This window comes from Balaenoptera musculus, chromosome 16, assembly GCF_009873245.2.
Source record: "Balaenoptera musculus isolate JJ_BM4_2016_0621 chromosome 16, mBalMus1.pri.v3, whole genome shotgun sequence".
In the NCBI taxonomy this organism is placed as follows: domain Eukaryota; kingdom Metazoa; phylum Chordata; class Mammalia; order Artiodactyla; family Balaenopteridae; genus Balaenoptera; species Balaenoptera musculus.
Window position 1 is genome coordinate 33906508 of NC_045800.1, and position 23519 is coordinate 33930026.

A 23519-nucleotide genomic window follows, 5' to 3' on the forward strand; every position below is an offset into this window, starting at 1 on the left:
GAATTCATAAGGGTTTTCTGGTGGAGAGAAGACGGGCTTTGGAGTTGACCTGGAGTCTGAAATCCAAGGATGTCTTTTTTTTATGATTATGGGCATTTTGCTTAAACTTTCTGAGCTTCATGCAGTTTTTGGTTCCAAGGTATCCTGAACCACCTTATCATCTTACACTGTACGTTTATCTGTAACTCTCTGGCACCCCTCTCAGGGCAGAAATCTTACAATACCTGTCTATATACATATACACTCCTCAGAGCAAAACTTATTATATAATTTTATTCTTTTCTCCTCTACATTACTAACAGTAGCCCAGTGTTAAGCATTTTAGAAAACCTGAAGAAATAAAAAATTTCTTGGTTTACACACGCATGTATAAAAATATATATTCAGATAAGCAAATATCTGCTCATTACATCGCCCAGCTTTTGAGAGCGCCAAAAATAAATAAATAAAACACGTGCAAATCAAAAGAGAGGGCTAGGTGGTTTTGTCAAAATTCATTTTAACAATTTTAGCTAACCAACATGTGCTAATGAAATTCAAGTTAAAGTTATAGCCAGTTAACATTACAGAAAACATTGTGTGTGGCTACTAAGGAGTATTCCTTAAACAGAATCTGCTTTGTGCTTAGAACACAGGTAGGTTTACAGTTTCAACAGTCAGCAGCAATAAAGATCAGGAAAATCCCCAACTTTTCTAATAACCGCTCTATCATAGAAAGGAAAAAAAAAAAACGAAAAAAGTATCACCATCTTTTCACAATGGACATCAAAATCAGAACTGTAGGCTTAATAAGTGCTTGGATTAAAAAATACTAACACAATAAGATCCCTGGTTAATTACCTTTGATTTTTAAAAATCCACAAAACATAAAATAGTTGCTTGTTGGTGTAACAAATTTGACCCACAAGCAATAACCTGAACTATCTTTTCTCCATCAAGTACTTCAACAGTGCAAAATGTTAGTCATCTCAGCATTCAATGCTCTCCACATTCTGTCACTAAAGCCTCAAGATGAACCATTGCAGGGAGGTATCACTGCCAAGGAAATGCAAATCAGGCAAAAAATAATAATAATACAATGATTCACTCCTATGCCAGAGTCTCAAAGGTATATAGGCACTTTCTGATCTGAGGTGAAATAAGTAATTCAAAATGTCCATAAGCTAATGTAAAATACAGTACTGAATCTTTTGACACAAAAACAAAGAATAATTATACTATTACTCAGAACAGTATTCAACATGGACGAGTAGATCTCGATGTTCGGTGGCTGGATACTGGATATTGCACTTGGGACATTCCACCAGGCTTTCATTTAGTGCAGCAGTAGGACTTTTTGGTGAGGCAACTTTTCCTCTGTTTTCAGTCTCTCCTTGGCAAGTGACTAATGGCTCTGTGAAGGCAAACTCTCGAAGCTGCTTCTGAAAAATAAATGTCAAACGAACACGGTTTGTATAGATGGCCTACCATCCAGCAGTTGTAACTGCTCCATAGGTACTCCAGTCGCTTCAGCCCTGTAGACAGATTTTCTTCTGAATCTCTGGTCACCCGTATTATGGTGGTAACATACAAGGCGGTTATAAATCACCCAAATTACCCAGGAAGTACTAGGGTTGGGTGTTTACATAGATAGGTTTTTTTTAATGCTATTCTTGTCTGCTTACATTCTTTTTATGTATGTATGTATGTATGTATGTATGTATGTATGGCTGTGTTGGGTCTTCGTTTCTGTGCGAGGGCTTTCTCTAGTTGTGGCAAGCGGGGGCCACTCTTCATCGCGGTGCGCGGGCCTCTCACTATCGCGGCCTCTCTTGTTGCGGAGCACAGGCTCCAGACGCGCAGGCTCAGTAGTTGTGGCTCACGGGCCTAGTTGCTCCGCGGCATGTGGGATCTTCCCAGACCAGGGCTTGAACCCGCGTCCCCTGCATTGGCAGGCAGATTCCCAACCACTGCGCCACCAGGGAAGCCCAACATAGATAGGTTTTATTAAAATGCTTAGAGCCAAATGTAAAGGTGGGCGGGTGGGCAGTGCTGACAAAGTTTGCTAGGTTTGTAAAGGAGGGGTAACTTCAGTAATAAAGAACTACATGGAATTAAGAGCAGCAAAGAATTTTAGCAGGTCAAACAGGTTATACACAGAAATGACTAAGATGTTGTATAATTCCTTTGTGACTTCCCTATTTCATGATTTTTTCCCTGAGGAATTTAGAATAGTCAGTAAAGCTTAAAAATGAGCACTTTACAACATAATATGAAGATGATGGATGGTAGGAACACAAAGAAAAATACAGGAAAATTATGGATTCTTTTGTATACCCTTTGGCTTCCTATACTTTGAAAAACAGTCATCAACAGGAATGAATTATAAATTTCAATTTCAAATATTATAAATGGTCAATATCAATGACATAAATAGAGCCAAAAATTTATTTTCTGTCTTTTCTTCATAAAGAAATTACAAATGATTTTAACAACTGCTTTTTTCTCTTTTGAAAACTGAGGAATTCTGTTTGTAACATTTCACCATCTGCAAATATTCTGCAGTACTAGGATGATATATGAAATGTGTGCTAATGGGACATAACACACACAGACCCTAACAGATTTGGTCCAAAGCTTATTAATAGGATGAAAATAGGTAAATCAAAAACCATTTCCTCATAGAAGCATGTTATTTAAAAGGTTAATGTTTAAAAAGATTATGTGTTCAGGGTAACCCACAGAAAGTACTCAACTCAATATGCCTAGAAGAGAGTATTAACAGTAATAGTCCATTAGCCCTAAAACCAGCATTTTTTTCTTTCTTTCTTTTTAAATAGAAAAGAATAATTTCAATTCAGGATGTACAACTGCCCTGCCTTGCCCCCTGTATCCCCCAGGCCAGGCACTGTTTAGTGCCTTTAGAATCACAGAGCTCAGGGTGGGTGAGGAATGATCCCAGGCACCGGTAATGTTATCATTACCAAGAGGCCCATGATGTCCCTCTGTCTAGTCCTCTGAACGGATGCTCAAAGGGCAGTTGCTTCAGAAGAGACAGGGGATTTGATCTGATTGATTTGAGAAACAGCCATTCTTTAAGCTGTATCCTCCTACTTCAGGAAATGGTTTTACACATAAATAGAAAGATGGCAGAAAGAGAAAGATGAAAATAAGTTTTAGTTTAACCATTCCGAACTCACCAAGGATTCCAACTGTGTTATTTGATTTCTTGCTTTTCGGAGCTCCTTAAGAATTACATGCAATTGATGCTGCATATTTTGACGGTCAAGTTTTTCATTTTCAAAGTCTAAAGTACATGCCTGCATCTAGAAAAAATGCCCAAGACAAGACAATGACAGCTAGCATATACTGTCTAGTTTTCTTGACTGGATGCTTGCATTTTTTTTTTTATTAGCACAAGAAGCAAACATGTATTGTACCATTAGAGCAAGAATTCCTCTGAGCACAGTGAGATGTTGATAAATGAAAAAGCTTTGTCCAAGGAGCAAAACCAAAGCTTGAGGTATAAGTGAGTGAGGAGCAGCTTAAGAAGTTGCTGGTTAGAATTCGTCCTCCCCATCCTCCTTTTTGTGGGGAAGGGAAAGAGATGGCTGTTCCCTGGTTTGGAATATACTAAAAATCTCTGGTGTCTCTTCTGAGAATAACTGGTGTCTCTTTGAGTTCCACTTGAAGTTATCAAGCAGCCCTATTAGGGACATCCGGTCAGACTAGCAGCCATTTAGGGAAGAATAAAATTTGTGAGGACAAACATCTACCTGTCAAGAAAATTGCCATGTCACCTTAGAGAATCTGGTTTAGCCTAAAGATAGTAACGGGAACATATGGCTGGCACAGATAGTCACTTTAAATATTTTGTTAAAGTTTTTAAGAAACATTTTCTATGACTTTCAAATGTTTCTTCACAGAATAGTGTAAACATGAGGAAAAATTCCATTTTCTAAAGGGTTAAATGGAATTTAGAAGCAACCCCAATGAATACCTGTTGTTCCAACAGAGCTACCCTTGTCTGCTCCTCTTGCTGCTTCAACAGAGTCGTGTAAAGAAACTGGACCTGTAGGATGTAAATAGAACCAACACTGTCACGTTGACATTTTATGGTTTGACCTTGACCTGGGATGCATGACAGGCTCACATTTCTAACCAGGGCAACACCTGCTCTTCTGGGCGAGTCCTTCCAGCTGTGGTTGAGCAGCCTATCTATATAAGCAGCTGAGCAGTACCGCCCAGGCCAAGAGTTCCCTGAGGCACAGACTGAATGTTGATAAAAAACACTAAACCGCAGTGGACACACCCACTTTCCTTCAGGTTCTGACATCCACTAATATTTCTGAGTAGGATAACAAAGCTGGCAGAGCCTGGCCACCTCGGCCAGAGTAGAAGCAAAATTCTCAGTCACTTCTGCATAATCTTTCATAAATATCACTGCTTGCACCTGCAGGCAGAAGTAAGGGTGGTAAAGACTAAGAAGGCAAATGTTACAGACTATTTTTTTCCCTCTCTCTCAACTTTTGGAGGATTTTAAAAATTACTATTCTTTTTTTTCTTAAATTAATTTATTTAATTTTTGACTGCGTTGGGTCTTCATTGCTGCACTTGGGCTTTTTCTAATTGCGGTGAGCGGGGGCTTTTCTTCACTGCGGTGCGCGGGCTTCTCATTGCAGTGGCTTCTCTTGTTGCAGAGCACAGGCTCTAGGCGAGCGGGCTTCAGTAGTTGTGGCTCGTGGGCTCTAGAGCGCAGGCTCAGTAGTTGTGGCTCACAAGCTCAGTTGCTCCACGGCATGTGGGATCTTCCCAGACCAGGGCTTGAACCCGTGTCCCCTGCATTGGCAGGCGGATTCTTAACCACTGTGCCACCATGGAAGTCCCCAAAATTACTATTCTAATAGTAGCAATAACTAACATTTACCTAGCCCTTTAATTTACAAAGCGCTTTTACATTCTCTCAGTTGACCTTCATAAAAGTCCTATGAGGCGAGAAGAGGTTGTTATATTTACTATTATTAATTTGACACAAATAACCTGCAAGTCAGAGAAGTTAGCTGATTTTCCTCAGGCCACACAATTAGAGACCTGGTATGGACCTCAAATTATGTTTTTTCCATTATTTCATGCTGCCAGGCAAAATTTAAATTAATGAGTTTCTGTTGAAGTAGTATTCAATTCTAATAATCCTCAGTAATGCCAACATTACTGAGACGGACATCCTGGATCCGGCTGTGAGCATAGTGAGAACGTGGAGGGCATCTGGTAATTAACTTGAGCCAGTGTCATCACAATCTCAGTGCCAGCCTAGGAATCAGCCTTGATCCCCCCTTAACTTCCCCTCTTTCAGCTTCTCACACATACCTAACTCCTCCTCACTCAGCTTTTGTGTCTGTGATTTCCTCCCACTAGGAGGGAATTCCCACAGTCACCCACCTCGCCGGTTCCTTCTCACCATCAGCTTTGTCCAAATACCATCTCCTCAGTGATGTTTCCGCTGGCCCCCAATTTCTCTTGGTCATATTACCCTATTTTATTTTCTTTAGTTTACTTGTTTATTTAGGTACTTGTTTATGGTCTGTCTCCCTTCTAAGTATGAACTCCTAGGAGGGGGCAGGAACTTGCATTGCTCCTCGCTGGTTCCCAAGTAGTTAAAATAGTCCCTGACACTTAGTAAGTACCGTGAAAATTCTGAATTATAAACCATGGAAAACCTTGCTGGTTAGACTCACCTGAGATAAGAGCTCTTCAGATCTCTTCTTCTCTTCTTCAAGTTTTTCCCTGGCAAGATCATTCTCTTCCTTGAGCCTTTGTATTTTCTCTGTTTTATGCCTATCATCTTCCAGATGTTGTACATCTGCCTTTCTTTGTGAACACAACAGCTGATTTAAATCTTGCACTTCTTTTTGGGTTTCTTCATATTTTCTTCGAAATTCACTAAGTTCAAAATTCAACTGAGTTATTGTTTGTCGTTCCACATCAAGATCGTTTTTTGCATTTGCCAAGAGATGGTTGTAATATTTTTGCTTTTCTTCCTGAAGATAACCTATGACAAACACATCAGGGCACAACTCACTTTATAAAAGAGAGAATTTTCCTGAAGAAATAAATGTAAATATGTTTCTATAAACAAGATCACATTTATTTCCTCACCTTCAAAAACGAAGAGTCAAGAGATAGGGAACATGGCTGATATTTGACAGAACAAGAAACAGAAGTTCAGGTATACTACTTGAAGGCACAAAATGAATAAATAGAAGAACTAGAAACAGTAATATAATTATTCTGAGGGAGGGAAAGTCACGAATGTCTAAAGAAAACAAATCAACAAATAGGGCCATTAACTCATTATTTATAGATATGGAGGTAAGTGTCAGAGAAGCTGCAAACCACTTGGCAAAAAAGACAGCATCACTCAGAAGAAACTTCACCTCAGTTCTAGGGTGAGATTCAAATGATTGAAGAATAATGTATAAAGATGTAATCTTTCTCCTGGGATTGATATGAATAACTGCTAAAGGGAAGCTGAGTAGAAAGATAAGGTCAGCACTGGGGGAAATAAAGTTGGAGAAGGACTTTGAAGGAGGGGAAGGATATGCAAGGTGGAGAAAACTTAATGTGCCTTCAGGGCTGCAAGATCCCTTTACCCTGTGACTTATGCCCTTTGGTACCAGAAAACAATGGGAAATGAAACAGACTGGCTAAAATGGTATTTCTTGCTTCAGGGCTAGCAGACCTGCTCTTACTTTACTTTACTTTATAACACATGTCTATAAGAATCTAAATTTGATGAATCTCTTCTTTTGAAAAATGTCAGCCAGGCCAACCCTAAAGAACATTTTCATACCAGTACCTTCTGATTCAGTCTTTTTTGTCTCCTGTGGGAGTGCATGAACATCTGTTTCCAATTTCTGTTCCAACTCAAAGATCTTCGCTAAAAGTCCTTTTACGTAGACCTCTCGCTGCTGATCATACACAAGCCATTGCTGATTTTTCTCCAGAGCCTCAAAGTGAAAATGAAAGCAAATCAATAATAAAAACCCAAACTCTTAAAATGGACAAGGGAGCCCAAGGGATGCAGTCTCTTCCAGCACACAAAAACTCTACAGCTCATATCACAGAATGATTCTAGGCAACCACTGTAAAGCTCCTGACACAGAGACACATTCTAAGGCCACACACCTTCAGAATACCTAATAACATGGCAAAGTCACGTCTACATGGGGTTAAGTTCATTTGTCTGCTGTTTCCTATACACAATTTGCTTTGTGTCTGTGTCCATGTCATTCTCTGTAAACAGAATGTCTTTGTGGTAGAGGTGGAGATGCACTGCTCAGATACTCTTTTAAGAAAGAGCTGTTTCCACCCAACATAGGGCTCTGCCTGGGAGCTCTCCACGGGGTGGACAGAGGCTCTGTCAGGTTTGCATGCTGGCCTGACGGTGCCCCTGCCCAGTCCTGCTGCCTTCCTTTTCCTTTCACAGATGTCGCTCCCCAATAAACCGTTTGCACTGCTAACTCCATTTCAAACTTAAATACCATCCTCTCTCTTTATCACCAATTTTCATCTTTTACATCTTTTAGAACTCAAAAATCCCAAATTGGGACCAGTCATCTGGTTTGTATAGGGGCTTAGGAACTCAGCTGTTATATATACCTATATCTACATATTTTTAAAAATTATTTTATCAACCATCTTCAGCTTTTTTCTGTTTGCTGTTTCTCTCAAATAGATAGTAAGTTCCTTGAAGTGGCAGACCATGCTTTTCCAAGAGGATTCCCAGCTTTTGCATACAATGTATAGTCAAGAAATTATTTGAATGATGGGATAATATTAATAAAATAAAATAAGCAGTGTCTGTTTAAGTTAGCCGGTAAGAGGGAAAGTGCTTCACTTTACTGTTACTGCTAATATTATTTTTTCATTTCAGTTACATCTTTCCTACAAGAAACTAGATGATGCCTTACCAGCCACCTAGCACAAGCTGGAAAATTTTGTAAAATCACATCTACATTTTCTGTGGATCATACCACCTGATCTGTGGCAAGACATTAGCAAAATATTCACATAAGAAGCTACATTAAGGGCTTCCCTGGTGGCGCAATGGTTAAGAATCCGCCTGCCAATGCAGGGGACATGGGTTTGAGCCCTGGTCCGGGAAGATCCCACACGCCGTGGGGCAACTAAGCCCATGTGCCACAACTACTGAGCCTGCGCTCTAGAGCCTGCGCTCTAGAGCCTGCGAGCCACAACTACTGAGCCCACATGCCACAACTACTGAAGCCCGCACACCTTGAGCCCGTGTTCCGCAACAAGAGAAGTCACCGCAATGAGAAGCCCTCGCACCGCAACGAAGAGTAGCCCCCACTCACCGCAACTAGAGAAAGTCCATGCGCAGCAACGAAGACCCAACACAGCCAAAATAAATAAATAAATAAATACATTAAAAAAAATTGAATGAAGTTTCATATTTAAAAAAAAAAAGAAGCTACATTTACTTCAGTGGATACAACAAGGTAGAAGATATGGACAGAGGTGTATAGATTTATGAAATTTCTTAATGAAAAATTCTATTGATATTTTGATTGTTAACTAGGACAAATTCATATATCTTCTGATTCTAACTCTCACTTCTCTTAACCACTGGATCCTTGCAAATTCAGTCAAAGGCAAAGCCAAAGGAGCCTGTGGGGCATCCCCAGCAACTGTACAAACCTCCTCCCCCTCATCCATACCTCCTGTTTTGCCAGTAACAGCTTTCATTGTTGTTATTGAAAGCAGGACGTAGATTCAGGTTGAAAGCTAGCAAAGAAGACAATTCACCTGTGGGTACTAGAGGGAAAAAAGTCTTGAAATTCTTATACTGTAGCACCAACATGCAATGAGATTATAACTCCTCTCTCCTTTCCAATCTAGGTCTTCAGTCCAAGAGGATGGGACCGCCCCCCTTTCGTTCTATGTTACCGGGAGGCTGGGGAAATAAGTCTCAATTACTATTTGTGTAAAGAGAGCATGCACAGCTAAATCTGATGTCACATGCATAAAATGTTATGGATGAAGGGCCCCAGGAGGAGGCGCACACAGTGATGCTAACACCCCTTCGCAATGGCCAAGCTCACTGGTACTGAGCCCTCTGTCCCTGCCGCCCATGCTATCACCTGTCTGTCCCCACAGGAATACCTGCTGGAGCAATGATTCACTGCTGGGTCTTGGTAAACCCTGATCATTTGGGGATTTAGAAATCCTCAGTTGGAGGGTGATTTCCCCATTGAGAAGAGTGAGAGAAGATGCAGGCCACGACCAAAAGCTTTAAGTCAGTTAATACAACGATAACTCAGTATTTTGAATTAAAATAGTTACTGCTAATAAGTTCAGTTCAACCTCTTCCTTGGTCCCCCAAAGTGCTAAATTGTTCTACTTATATTAAATAACTGAGAATATTTTAAAGCTTCAGGACACCACTTGCTGAACTGTAGCTATGTTCCCTTAGGCTGACATTAAAATTGTCCACCATCTGCCGCCTCCCATCTCTTCAGGTCGCAGCCTGGCCTTTCCTCTCCTCCACTGCTGCCTTGTTGTCTACACAACTGTGCACACACCCTGTGCCTCTTCCCTCTGTGCAGAGTGCCCTAGAACCCCTTCCTGTTACCTGCCCACTTAAATACCACATTTTCATCAAGTTCTGATGAATCCAGGCTTGTCTTTCAAGGCTTCTCACCATAACTGTCCTCATTAAGCTTCCTCTCCTTCCTAAGCCAATAGTGATTTTCATGTCCACTCAATCTATTCGGCATCTTATACTCATGACCTTGATTGTCTCCTGATGATACTTATCTTAACTACATCCTGAGCCCTCTGGACAGCTGAGCACAGGCTTGTTTAGATATTTTCTTTCACAGTTCCTTGTTTGTGTTCACTGTTTCCGTAACCAGTGGCTGCCTGATAAATGTTTGGGAACGATGTTGACAACATGGGGTGGGGAAACAATGGCTGCAAGAACAAGCAAGCCTTGTAGCCCCAAACCAGAGTTTGTGAGTGTTCAGGGAAGAGGAGAGGGCAGGAAAGAATCTAGCAGTTCCTTACGCACAGTAGAACAATACATTTAGAGTGATTCAAAAAGAATAAAACATTTTCAAAAATCGATTACTCATTAACTAAGTAATGCGTAATGGAACTATCACAACTATTTCTATAATCTTACAAGTGTATAATATGTATCCTTTATGTCATAATTCATCCCAGACCTGTTAGAATTTACTATTATCAATAATGAAAGTGTGGCAGCCAGGATGTGTAACTTCTTAACCTTCAGGGCTGCCAGAAAGAGATGGCAAAAACACAAAGTTCTTAACAAAAAAGTTGCATGGTGTAACTCTACTGAAGTAACATATACATACTGGAATACATTTTCAGAAGTGTTCAATTCTTTATGAATCATCCTGCCTTTGTTGTAGGTACACTGTAAAAGGTGGGGCTCCTGCCCCCCGCCCCACAATCTCACTCTATAAGTGTGAGATGGGATAAGTGGTAAGTACATACTGGAAGTTTTTGGTTGCATATCAGGGCATCTTCTTTCAGGTAGGAATTTTCATCCTTTAAAGATACAGGCAGGGGGGCTTCCCTGGTGGCGCAGTGGTTAAGAATCTGCCTGCCAATGCAGGGGACACGGGTTCGAGCCCTGGTCTGGGAAGATCCCACATGCCACGGAGCAACTAAGCCCGTGAGACACAACTACTGAGCCTGCGTATCTGGAGCCTGTGCTCCGCAACAAGAGAGGCCGCGACAGAGAGAGGCCCGCGCACCGCGATGAAGAGTGGCCCCCATTCGCCGCAACTGGAGAAAGCCCTCGCACAGAAACGAAGACCCAACACAGCCATAAATAAATAAATAAATAAAAATTAATTAATTAATTAAAGAAACGTTTAAAAAAAGATACAGGCAGGGACTTCCATGGTGGTGCAGTGGCTAAGAATCCGTCTGCCAATGCAGGGGATGCAGGTTCAATCCCTGGTCTGGGAAGATCCCACATGCCGCAGAGCAACTATGTGTCACAACTACTGAGCCTGCACTCTAGAGTCCGCGAGCCACAACTACAGAGGCCTGTGCACCTAGAGCCCGTGCTCTGCAACAAAGAGAAGGCACCACAATGAGAAGCCCACACACTGCAACGAAGAGTAGTCCCCGCTCGCCACAACTAGAGAGAGCCCGCGCGTAGCAACGAAGACCCAACACAGCCAAAAAATAAATTAAAAAAAAAAAAAAGATTACACCCCAAGAAGTAATCACATATTAAAAAAAAAAAATCCACCTGCCAATGCAGGGGACACGGGTTTGAGCCCTGGACCAGGAAGATCCCACATGCCGCAGAGCAACTGCGCCCGTGCGCCACAACTACTGAGCCTGCGCTCTAGAGCCCATGAGCCACAACTACTGAAGCCCACAGACCTAGAACCCATGCTCCGCAACAAGAGAAGCCACCGCAACGAAGAGTAGCCCCCGCTCACCACAACTAGAGAAAGCCCGCGTGCAGCAATGAAGACCCAACGCAGCCATAAGTAAATAAATAAATAAATAATAAAAATTTTAAAAAGATACAGGCAGTTGAGCTCTATGTCCAAAAAGATCTCTATATAGGGAAACTCTAAGTCTAGAGAGTTCCTCCAACCTTTGCTAGGCTGCTTCCACAAGTATCCTAGAAACTCATGAGCAAAGCTTCCAGGTATGGGACTTAAAGGATTTTCAATGTCTGTTCTCTATAAAACTAGGAAATGGATCAGGAAGACAGAGGCAGCCTCTGGAATCAATGACTTAGTCCAGGGCCCTCCCCCCAGCCACTCTTCTCTCTGCACCTGTCAGGCAGTTATAACATAAGTTTTCCTCATATGGCTGAAGAGTTCATTTATCAAGCGGAGATACTGTATAGCCACTCTGTTTTACACACTCAAATTTAATTGATAAGAGATGTAGCATTGTACGACTCAAAAAGCACGCATATATCCTAATACTTATAAATCATTGTTAGATGCTAAAGATACCTAACTTTATACCGAATTTAAAATATGTCCGTATTTAAGCAATATTTTAATATAAATAATTTAAGTCAATGTTGGACGGTCATGAAAATTTTCTTATTTTAAATGAATCTGTCTATACATTACTTAAGTAGGAGAAGCAAAACTATATTGGTTTAAGATATGAGAGACAATATTCTTTTTCTTTTTAAATATGGACTGCTTCACGAATTTGCATGTCATCCTTGCACAGGGGCTGTGCTAATCTTCTCTGTATCGTTCCAATTTTAGTATACGTGCTGCCAAAGCGAGCACAAGAGAGACAATATTCTAAAAGGCCACGTGATGGCGATGTTACTTCAATAAAGTAGTAAACACTACTCCTGACCTCACTGACTCTTTGCATGTACTCTTTCATTTCTTTATAGAATCAATAATAAATGGATTTGATAGCTACCAGTGAATGCTGACATTATGAGTTTTGTATCCTTAGAGTCCTCCTCACATTAGTTATCTCTTCCAGCTTTGTGTCATCTACACATCTGTTAGACATGCATTTACCATTTCCATCCAAGTTATCAGTAAAAATACAGAACAGGAGTGGGCAAAAGTGAAGCCGTATGGAATGCTACTAAAGCTCTTCCTCCTGCTTTGGCAGGGATCCATTAAATATTCCTTGGGCAAAAACTCTAATGTAGATTGAAACGTTAGCCTATATTGGAGGAAGAAAAAATGTGCATCAATTGACAAAACCGGAATATGGATGGTAGATTACATACAAGTATTGTGTCCATGTTAAATTTATTAAAGTTGCTATCTGTACTGTAGTCATGTAAGAGAGTATCCTCAAAAAAAAAAAAAAAGAGTATCCTCATCCTTAGGAATATACATTGAAGTATATAGGCTTAAAGGGCTGTAGATATATGCAACTATTTTATGGTTCAGAAAAAAATACTGGACTTCCCTGGCGGCGCAGTGGTTAAGAATCCGCCTGCCAATGCAGGGGACACGGGTTCGAGCCCTGGTCCAGGAAGATTCCACATGCCGTGGAGCAACTAAGCCCATGTGCCACAACTACTGAGCCTGCACTCTAGAGCCCTCGAGCCACAACTACTGAGCCCGCGTGCCACAACTACTGAAGCCCACACACCTAGAGCCTGTGCTCCACAGCAAGAGAAGCCACCACAATGAGAAACCCATGCACCACAACAAAGAGTAGCCCCCGCTCTCCGCAACTAGAGAAAAGCCCACGCGTAGCAACGAGGATCCAATGCAGCCAAAATAAATAAAATTAAAAAAAAAAATTATATCTGTGTGTGTGTGTGGATGGGGGTGGGGACTGAAAGAGAAAGAGTATAAAATGGGGTAAAATGTTAACAATAGTTCAATTTTGGTAAAGAGTATGTGGGCTTCTATGTACCATTTTCCATTCTTGTAACTTTTCTGTAAATTTGAATTTTTTCCAAATAAAAAATAAAATAATTATTATTTATCTTCCATAATTCTACATTTAAAAATCAGATTTTCCTTTTTTTTTTGGCCTCACTGCACAGCTTTTGGGATCTTACCTCTCCGACCAGGGACTGAACCTGTTTCCCCTGCAGTGGAAGCTGACAGTCCTAACCACTGGACCACCAGGGAATTCCCTAAAAATCAGATTTTTAAAATCAAGAGCAAGAAATGCCTACTAAAACTGACTTTTAGCTATTCGGTTTCAAAGTTACTGACACTGGAGAATGTTTACAGCATTAACTCCGTGTAATTATTTCAAAATATCAGCGAGACCTAAATGGTAGCTGAGGAATGATACAGCTCGGCCTTAAGATTATTTTAGCATAACAAATACTGATTCTTAAAATAGGTGGGTAAACTTCTACAGGAAGTTTTGTGGGAGCTTTGCAGAGGGTGTAGGATTAGAACTGCTGAGCTCCCCAAAGCCAAATACTGTGACAGTGCAGACTCTGAGGAGTGAGATTTCTCTTTCCCTACTGCTAAGTCCTCCAACGATAATTCTCCTCCTGGTCGAAAAGATCTGCTGAGACTCCAAAGGGATAATCAGAGCTAAACCACCTCTTGCTCCCCAAATGTAATTTAATGGTTCTTAAAGGGTGGTCTTCAGACCACTAACAGTAGCAGCAGCACCTGGAGCTTACTGAAAATGGAGAATTTCGGGTTCTACCCCAGACCAATCCTCATTACATAAAAATAACTTTAGTTGCTCTTTGAAGCAGTTAGCACTGAGAAGCCTAAAAATTACCTGTGTTTAAGAAAACAGCATCTATTTTCAGGTACTTTGCTAAAAGAGACACTAGTGAAATTCAAGAAACTTCGCAAGATTCCATTTAGTCATTCTTTCCAATTTTGTAGATGCTGGGGATAGTATATGACATACAAAAAACTTATTTTGATAGTTTTTTAAGAATTATGTTTCTTCTGTATTTTTGTTACCTCTAGGTAAATTACTTTGATGAGGGTATGTGGTACCCAGTTATACAGACACTCAACAGATTTAAATTCTTCTTTTGAAGATCAAATAGACCTCAAGGTACACCTGCTAGATAAGACAAAACAGGAATCTTGAGAGCATACCTAGATCAGGGTAGACATGCCAGTAATATTTCTGGAATCACAATATCTACCTACTGACCCAATAATTAAATCAAGAATTTCATACTTTGCACATCTAAAACTTGAAAAAGTACAATGTGAATAGTAGTCTTGTGTCCCCAATTTATTTAATTTCCAATGAAACTCACCAATCCATTTAAGACATAAGTTTGAAGTAATACAGCTTTACCATATATCTAAAATAACCTCATATCAAATTGTAGAAAAAAGAAACATTGAATACACAAAGAATGTGTTTCCTTTTCAAACTATGAAAGCAAACCCTGGTTCCAAGGGAATAATTTCAAACTAAGGAGTACATCTTGCGTGGATAAACAAAAAGAAAAAAAAACTACAAGTTAAATTACATTATAAAAATCAAATAGTTGAGCAAATTAGATTTAGGTGAAGAAGGGATACTGTTGAGGTATTTGGTAGAAATGGTGATTTCTAGGGCTTTCTATCCTAAAGAGTCCATACTTAGAGGAACTGGCCTTCTTGAATGCCTGGAAAGAGACTTAAAGGTAGTAACCTAGAGAGATGATCTCAAACCATTCATTTCTCCATCTCCTCAAAAGATTTTTTTCAAGCCACAGCATTACTGCTGTCAATTTGCATGAAATTTAATAATAAATGAAGTAGTCCTCTTTAGCCATAACTTAATAAAAGAAAAATGAACTTACATCTTTCAGCTGTATTTCCATTTCATGATTACTCAATGATGAACTGAAGCAACTTGCAGCCACAGTCTACAAGTAAATCAATATTAGTTAACATCATAAATTTAACAACAGATGTTTCCTCATTATATTTAGTTTCATAATAATACAGTATACTTCACAGGGGCATCCCAAAATCCAGATCTGGTATATGCCAGGTGATGGGTAGCAGAGCAGAATTAAGATGTCCTGGAAGCTTTCTAAGCAGATTGGAAACCCTGAGATTTCATATCTAATTTGACCTCTGAGGTCACCTGGACCCCAGGATCGCCAGGATAGCCCTCAATGCATATGAACAGCCCACTGATTTTCACCAGAAGGAGACAAAACAGCTGGGCTATTTAAATGAAATCTGGAAAATATTAAATTGGCAAATAAAAGACGAAAGTTGTTTTCTAGAATTATATTTGTATTAGCAATAGTATTAATTAGTATTCATTCATATAGAACTCAAAACATAATTTGTCCCCTCTTTTTTCTTCATTTTCTCATAGAGGAAAAAAAAGAGGGGAAGTAGGTGGTAAGGTACCCAGGCTAGTCAACAAAACTCATAAAAAGCTATATTTCAGTCTTTTAACAGCTATAAGGAAAGAGATGTATGTGAAGGATGGCAAAGAAGCTCAAAACATTTTTTTCTCCAAAGATGCTCTAGCCACCCTAGTATGTAGCCCTTTCTCCCTCTTAATTTAGTCCTTTAGGTAGAAACTATGACAGAGATAGTTCATCAAATCCCTTTCCTTTCTCCCTGGGCACATTGTGGACTACATTTCCCAGACTTCCCTGTGGTTAGTGAGGTCATGAGACTGAATTCTGTCCAATGGAACGTGAGCAAAAGTGAGATATGCCATTCCCAGGCCTAGACCTCACACGCTCCGCAATTCTCCACATGCTCTCTAGCCCACAGCTGTGTATAGCGGATCTGGTGGAGGACTGCACCCTGAGGGATGGGGGAGCCACTAGAAGGAAGGAACGTGGATCTCTGAATGACTATGTGGAGCAAAGCCTCCTCCACTCCAACCTGCCCTAGGCTGTGACATGAGGGAAAAATAATCATTTGTCACATAAGACTCTGAGATTTGTAGGTCGGTTGTTAGGCAATTAGACATGCTGACTAATACAGAAATGAGTAGTGGGTATTCCACAATTATAATAAGAATACATTTTTAAAATTATCATTTCTTCGAAGATTTACATTTCCACCTTCAAAAGTAAAGAAACTAATTCTTGAGCTTTAAGTAAAGGTTTAGTCAACCACGTAGGATCTGACTATAATGTTTCATGAGTTTCAGTTCTACGGAAATTCTCTAGAAAAGCTTAACCTCTTTGAACTCATCTGTAGAAACACTCAATTGCCCATCTATGAGAGTACACATAAATTATAGGTACTCTAAAGGGGAGATAAAGTAGAAAGACCCTTAACATTGTTGACATATTGTATCTGAAAGCCATAGATTTTCTTCTGTAGGTGGTATTAATAGTTGTAGTATTAGTATTATTCAAATGTCCAAATTTCCAAAAGAATCAAAGGTCTGATCATAAGAAACCATTTATTTAGCACTTACTACATGCCAGGCACTCTGCTAGGTTATTTACATATACTGTAACATTTAATCTCCAGTATTCTTACCCTGATTTTACTGATGTGGAAATTGAGGTTTAGGAGAGGGGTCTGGTGAATTCTAGCATTGTCTCCAAGGCTAGAGAGGTTAAAGAATTTGTTCAGAGTCACACAGCTAGCAAGTGGAAGAACAAAGATCTGAACTCAGATCTGCCTATCCACAAATCCTTGCTCTTTTTGCTACACTAGTGACGCTAAAACAAAAGAGAGAGAGAAAAAGCATGTACAGTTAGGAAAAAAGCATACTTGATATTTTTACTGGGTATCTCAAATAAGAAAAACAACCAAAAAATGAAGCCTATTGTTTTCACAATACAAACTATAGAAAAAAGAACTCAACAAAATCTTCCTGGCTGTTGTAGATACACTGCGGATTCTGTATTCTGAATACTCCCTTGCATAAAACAATGGTGTGGGGAGTGGAGGGAGCCATATTACCTATTTTTGCTTATGGAGAAGTACCAGGCTATAAAAAAAAAAAGGAACCTGTTAGTATACTATAGTGTTTCACCATTTGCCAAGCATGTTTTAACAAACTCATTCTCCATAAGAATTACAAACTGTATCAGAAAAGATTAAAAATATCTGGGTTTAAAGAAATTAGTACCTGTGATAAACAAAGTGTATCAGCTTTGCCTTCAAGTTCAGCAAGTCTTGCAGTTGTAGCAGACAACTGTTTTTTCAATACATCTGCCTCTTCAGACAAGGATTTCAACAGCTGTTCCCTCCTTTCACTTTCCTTTGTTTTCTCTTCCAGCTGTTCAAGCAATGCAGTAGTGCTGTGTTTGGCTTTCAGCTCGTCTCTGAGTCGCTGTATTTCTTTGTCCTTCTCTGTGAGGCGATAAGCATTCTTCTCTCTCTCAGCTTCAAGGACTCGAATTTTCTAGATATAAACCAAGAAGAATCTTAGGACAAGGCCAGGTCAAACACAAAAATAAATAGTACATTACAACAAGCGTTTATGAAGTGTTTATTATATATCAAGTCAGCATTATACCAGATACCAGGGCAAAAAAGAAGATGAAGCCTGGGAGGGGAGTCTGGGAGAGAATGGATACATGTATATGCATGGCTGAGTCGCTTTGCTGTGCACCTGAAACTATCACAGCATTGTTAATCAGCTATACTCCAATATAAAATAAAAAGTTAAAAAAAAAAAAGATGAAGCCAAGGTCTTATGCTCAGAGAAATCAGAGAGGTAAACCAATACACTAATGCAATATGGTAAGTGCTGTGGTTAAGATATATAGAAAATGAATGGGACATGGACACAGAAAGGAGAGATCAACTCTGTCAGCAGTGGTTAGAGAAAGCTAAAGAAAAGCTGGCTCTCACCTGAGTATCTGCTAGTCATTCCCCCATCATGCCAGTTCTAATAATCTTAAAGGCTAAAAGTGAGTCACACAAAGAGATACATGCTCACTGATGAACTTGAAGCAGCAGAATTTAAAAATAACAAAATGTTCTACCCGGATAAAAGTGCATTCATAAACTTGCTTTTTGTTAGTAAATGATTTGGTGTCAAATCTAGAAAGTGACCTTCAAAGGAGTGTTCAACATTTTCAAGGATTTGAAAGATAAAGAAGACATGTTTGTTGAACTCCTGCTGGCATAAGAGAGAACGCATCAATAGAGAGATGATAGAAAAAGTTAGCAGAATGGCTTTACATGCTAACAAAGGAAAAACAACATAAAACTAAAAACTTGCATTTGAGGGTGGGGAAGAGAAGCAGTTGTTCAAATAAAGATGGGGAAATTGAGTTGGACAGTTGTATGAAAATGATGAGGGAATTTTCAGTTGCCTACAAGCTTAAGACAAGACAGTAGTATGATACAGTTACCAAAAAACCGAATTCCATTTTAAGCTTTCATAGAGTATATCATCCAGATTACGGGAAATAATAGTACTGTTTCAACCTGTGTTTGCCACTGTATGCAATACTAGGTACATAATTCAAGAGGGACATGAACACACCACAGAGTGTTCAGGAAAGTGACCAGGAGGAGAAAAAGCCAGTAAAGCCGAAGAATATGGGGTTGGTCTACAGAAAAGTAAGAGGAAGCAAGATTTCCTTGGATATCTGAAAAGTTGTCAATTGGATAAAAAAGAAAAATAGACTTGTTCTGTGTAGCTTTAGTTGACATAACTAGAACAAACGGGTAGAAGTTACAGGAAGTTTAATTTCAATTGATCATAAAGGGGTTTTGATAGCCAGTGCTCGTCAGAAGTGGAATGAACTGGAAAGAGATCTCTCAGGAAAGCTATTAGATTCCTTCACCGGATTACAAAATAATCTTTATGTCTAAGAATTGGTGATATGCGTTAAAAAAAAAATGTGTTAAAATATGTTAACACATATTATGTATTAAAAAAAATAATAAATATGTGTTAAAAAATAATAAATCGGGCTTCCCTAGTGGTGCGGTGGTCAAGAATCCGCCTGCCAACGCAGGGGACACGGGTTCGAGCCCTGGTCCGGGAAGATCCCACATGCCACGGAGCAATGAAGCCCGTGCGCCACAACTACTGAGCCTGCGCTCTAGAGCCCGCGAGCCACAACTACTGAGCCCGCGTGCCACAACTACTGAAGCCCGCACGCCTAGAGCCCGTCTCTGCAACAAGAGAAGCCACCACAATGAGAAGACCGCGCACCGCAGCGAAGAGTAGCCCCCGCTCTCCGCAACTAGAGAAAGCCCGTGTGCAGCAACAAAGACCCAACACAGCCAAAAATAAATAAATAAAATAAATAAATTTATAAAAAAAAAAAAAAAAAAAAAAATAATAAATCATTTGGTTTTATGATGTGCCTATAAAGTAAAATTTAAAGGAATCCAATGATATTATTTAGTACAGATCATTTATTATCTATGAACAATAAAAGTACTTTTGCAAAATAAATTACAATCAAATTAACGATTAAATTTTAAATCCTTCCAGTTCTAGCAAATTCCTAACTGCTTTACAGACTATATCATACCAAATTGTAAATTAGGGAAATATAGTTTAACAGAACACAAAATGCTAATATCTGTAATGATTTTACCTTAAAAAAAAATGAAGACAAAGATTACTTGTAAAGCAGCCAATATACATGATTAAATGGGTTTTTATTTTATTTTATTTTTTTAAATGGGTTTTTAAACATTCACATTAAAAGCTAAATCCCAAAGTTGACATTAGATTTGTTTTTTACATGTAGTGAACATAAAAACTACATTATATCATTATACTTTCTCATCTTCTACAGCAAAGCTTACTACAGTTTAAAGGGTCTTACCTCCAAAAGTCTGTGTCTGTCTTTATCAGTCAGCTTTCCTTTTCCGCTTGCAATTTCATCCACCGATGTTTTTAAGGCTGCAATTTCTCCCCTAAATTTTTCTAATGCAGCTTCTGATTTGGAGTTACTAGGCTTTGGTCCCCATTTACTTTTAATTAAATCTTTGGGACTTCTGGAAGACATCTCTGAAAATGTCTGTAAAAATAAAAATACAGTTATAAGTCTGAGTTTACAAGGTCAAATCTCTGGTTTGAAAAGGTCTAATAACTAATTTGCTAAACAGAAGAACTTTTCTATCTAAATAGAAGTGATATAGCCAAACCAGTAGGGTATGGAACAGGGACTGGGGAAGGCTTCTAGCGTGCTAGTAACACTATATATTTCTAAAATCTGGGTGATAGATACATGGCGAGTATTCAATATGTCAACTTGTACTCTTGTGTTTGTGCAGGATTCTGTATGTGTGTCATACTTCAATAGAAAAGTTTCATTTAAAAAAAATGGAGGGATAACCAATGATTAAACCATTAAATGAAGCCTGAAAGAAGTAGATCACAATCAAAGACAAATTTTACCCAAAAATAAAAAGCTAATGATAAATCATGTAATTCTGAATATCTGGATGTTGAAACGTCATTATCTGACATAATGGTGCGTCCTCTGTTTTATAAGCTAGGCCTAGTTCAGATCTATCTTAATAATAATAGTCAGCTGAGAGAGCACAGTGGGCAGAAGTTAAAAGAATCCAATATGAGGCATTTATAGGAAAAAGAGACAATATTCACAGAATTCAGGAATGACAGGAATTAAGAATAAGGAGTAAGGAGAAGTTTAGCATATTTGCTAATAGTATTAGATGACATTTAAGAAGCAAGGGTATAATATAAACTCTAGGAGCAAAATACATAGCAAAAATTACTGTGTATATAATAAAAGTAGTTTTAATTAGGGAGGTTAAAAAGCAATTTTCCACCTATGGATCCCAAGATAAAATAATGGTAATGTGACTAGGGAATCCAGAGGAATATGATACTATTCATGCATTCAAAAAATATTGGAGAATTTAATTTACCAGACAGCATATTAGGCGCTGGGTATACACTGGTAGAAAAAAGAAAAAAGAAAGAAAGAAATGAAAGAGAGACATGTCCCTTACATAACGGAACTTTCGATCTAGCAGATGCGGCAGGCAGTAACAAGGAAACGAATATAGATTCTCAAGTTGTAAAATAAATGTTATCCAGGAAATGAAAAGTACGATGATAAATGATACCAGTAACAGTAGAGGAGACCTACTTAGACACCTCGGTGGAGAAGGTTTTTCTACGGAAGGGAACTTAAGGGTCATCCTGTGTGGACTCAGAGAGCCTGAAAATACCATTAGTGGGTAAACTGAGTTGAAGAGACCATCTATCACAAGGTTAGCCCTGGAGTTTTGCCCATTCTAAGGTGAAAGACTAAGATAACCAGCAAAGGGCACGACGCCTCTATTACAGGCCACGTCATCTGCAAGTGGAGGCAAATCTTACGAAAACCCTCACAGAAGATCTCACGTGGGAAGACAGGCAAAGAAAAACTGCAAAAACGGGCACCTTTTTTCTCACCCCCACTTTGAAGATGTCTGTAGAATAGACATGAAAGTGCCTGCTAATCCGCAAAAGGCTTTACTAACGAAAGACCTTGGCCAAGTCACTCGAACTACCTGCGCTTGTCTGAAAGAGGAGGATAATACCCGCCGCAGGGCTGAAAGGAGGGATCGAATCCGCGACGGCCGTGAGGCACCCAGCCAGGGCCAGGAACCAAGTGAGAGCCAGGGAAACGCGACGGACACCCGGGAGGGCGGAGATTGAACCCCAGCTAACGCGATCTCCCACTGACACCCCCTCCCTCGCGGTCTCGCCCGGCCCCGGGGCTGCGGGCCCTGGCCGCCCCCGCCACCCTCCGCGGTCGCCCCCCGCAGCAGCCAGCCGGCACCTGAGGGGAAGCGCTGCGCCTCGCTTCGGCCCAGTCTCACCCTCCGGCGCGGGAGCCGCTTCCGGGAGTTTGAATCCCGCGGCTGTGGGGTGGGGCACGTCACTGCCGGCGGGGTTGAAGCACGCGCGACGGGATCTCGGCTCTCCGATTGGCTGCGGCCTCCGAGGGGCGGGGCCTGGAACCTGAGGGCCGATGGGGTGCGGGCTGGAGACCCTCAGGGCCGGGGTCGAAGGGTGGGGCTGAGGCCGAGAGGCGGGGCCGAAGACGGGAAGGTTTTCGGTGTACCTGCTACCGAGTTATGGGACTTTCTCAACGCTTTTCTGAGGTTTCAGACCTCAAGCTCGGTGTTTCTTTGTAAGGAACTGATTTGTGTTTATCCGCTTTGGGGCTGAAGCAAATTACTATGCTGAGCGAGATAAACCCAGTGACTGTGAGCGGGGACTAACCAGATCCGCGTCCTTGAGCATGATTCGCCCTTCCGAGTACCAGTTTCGCCCTTTATAAAATGGGAGAATTGGATTCCACAAGGGGGCACAGCCTCCCTGCTTTCCTCTTGGGGTGAGCCTTCCTCCTCCCAAAAATCAGGGTGGAGCAATGGGGAGTGTAGCCTGTGGGAGGATTGATAGGCACGCCCAGATTGAACACTGAGATTATGAGCCCTAGAGGAAGCAAGCTAGGCAGGCGTTTGCCCCAGATTGCTGCCGTCCGGCTCGGTGTCTATTGGTTAAATACGGGTCCTGGTTACCCGCTTTGAGGACTTTCTCTTGCTAAAACCGAGAGGCACAGAAAGCGTTTGGCAGGGCCTGCCCTTCTCAGGCCGAGCATAGACTCATCAGAGGCTTGACACAATGAAAAGGATACAGTAGCAAAACATCCTAGGAAAGCAGCGTCACACAGGGGTTAAACTCTGGATTAGGAATGACTTTAGCTCCTGACTGCCTCTTACTAGCTGTGTGTTCTTGAATAAGTTATTAACCTCTCTGAGCCTCAATTTCCTGATCTGTAAAATGATACAAATAATAATATCTACCCCATAGGGCGGTTATGAGCATTAAATGAGAGAACCCATGTAAAGTGCATAGTGGGGCTTCCTTGGTGGCGCAGTGGTTAAGAATCTGCCTGCCAATGCAGGGGACATGGGTTCGAGCCCTGGCCTGGGAAGATCCCACATGCTGTGGAGCAACTGAGCCCGTGCGCTACAACTACTGAGCCTGAGCTCTAGAGCCCGCAAGCCACAACTACTGAAGCCTGCGCCCCTAGAGCCCGTGCTCCACAGCGAGAAGCCACGACAATGAGAATCCCGCGCACCGCAACGAAGAGTAGACCCCAG

The 23519-nt window shown here is 40.6% G+C and overlaps 1 protein-coding gene and 1 non-coding gene across 4 annotated transcripts; both read right to left on the reverse strand.

Annotated features, from left to right (window-relative positions):
- Nucleotides 1-255: 255 nt before the first annotated feature.
- On the reverse strand, nt 256-22656 carry CEP55 (centrosomal protein 55). Of its 3 annotated transcripts, none has more exons than XM_036827827.1 (9): nt 22636-22656; nt 20216-20410; nt 17545-17820; nt 15284-15349; nt 6836-6986; nt 5715-6028; nt 3980-4051; nt 3180-3305; nt 256-1421 (listed from the first exon to the last, which is right to left on the reverse strand). In XM_036827827.1, exons 1-9 carry the CDS (start codon nt 22654-22656, stop codon nt 1221-1223), a joined length of 1422 nt encoding a protein of 473 aa, XP_036683722.1. In that variant the 3' UTR covers nt 256-1220. The 3 variants fall into 3 exon arrangements, with proteins under 3 accessions (XP_036683722.1, XP_036683724.1, XP_036683725.1); XM_036827829.1 differs by lacking the exon at nt 22636-22656 and adding an exon at nt 22190-22319; XM_036827830.1 differs by lacking the exon at nt 22636-22656 and adding an exon at nt 21918-22059.
- On the reverse strand, nt 12202-12308 carry LOC118883155. The gene has a single exon (XR_005016946.1). It is a non-coding gene; the product is annotated as a U6 spliceosomal RNA (small nuclear RNA).
- Nucleotides 22657-23519: the final 863 nt, after the last annotated feature.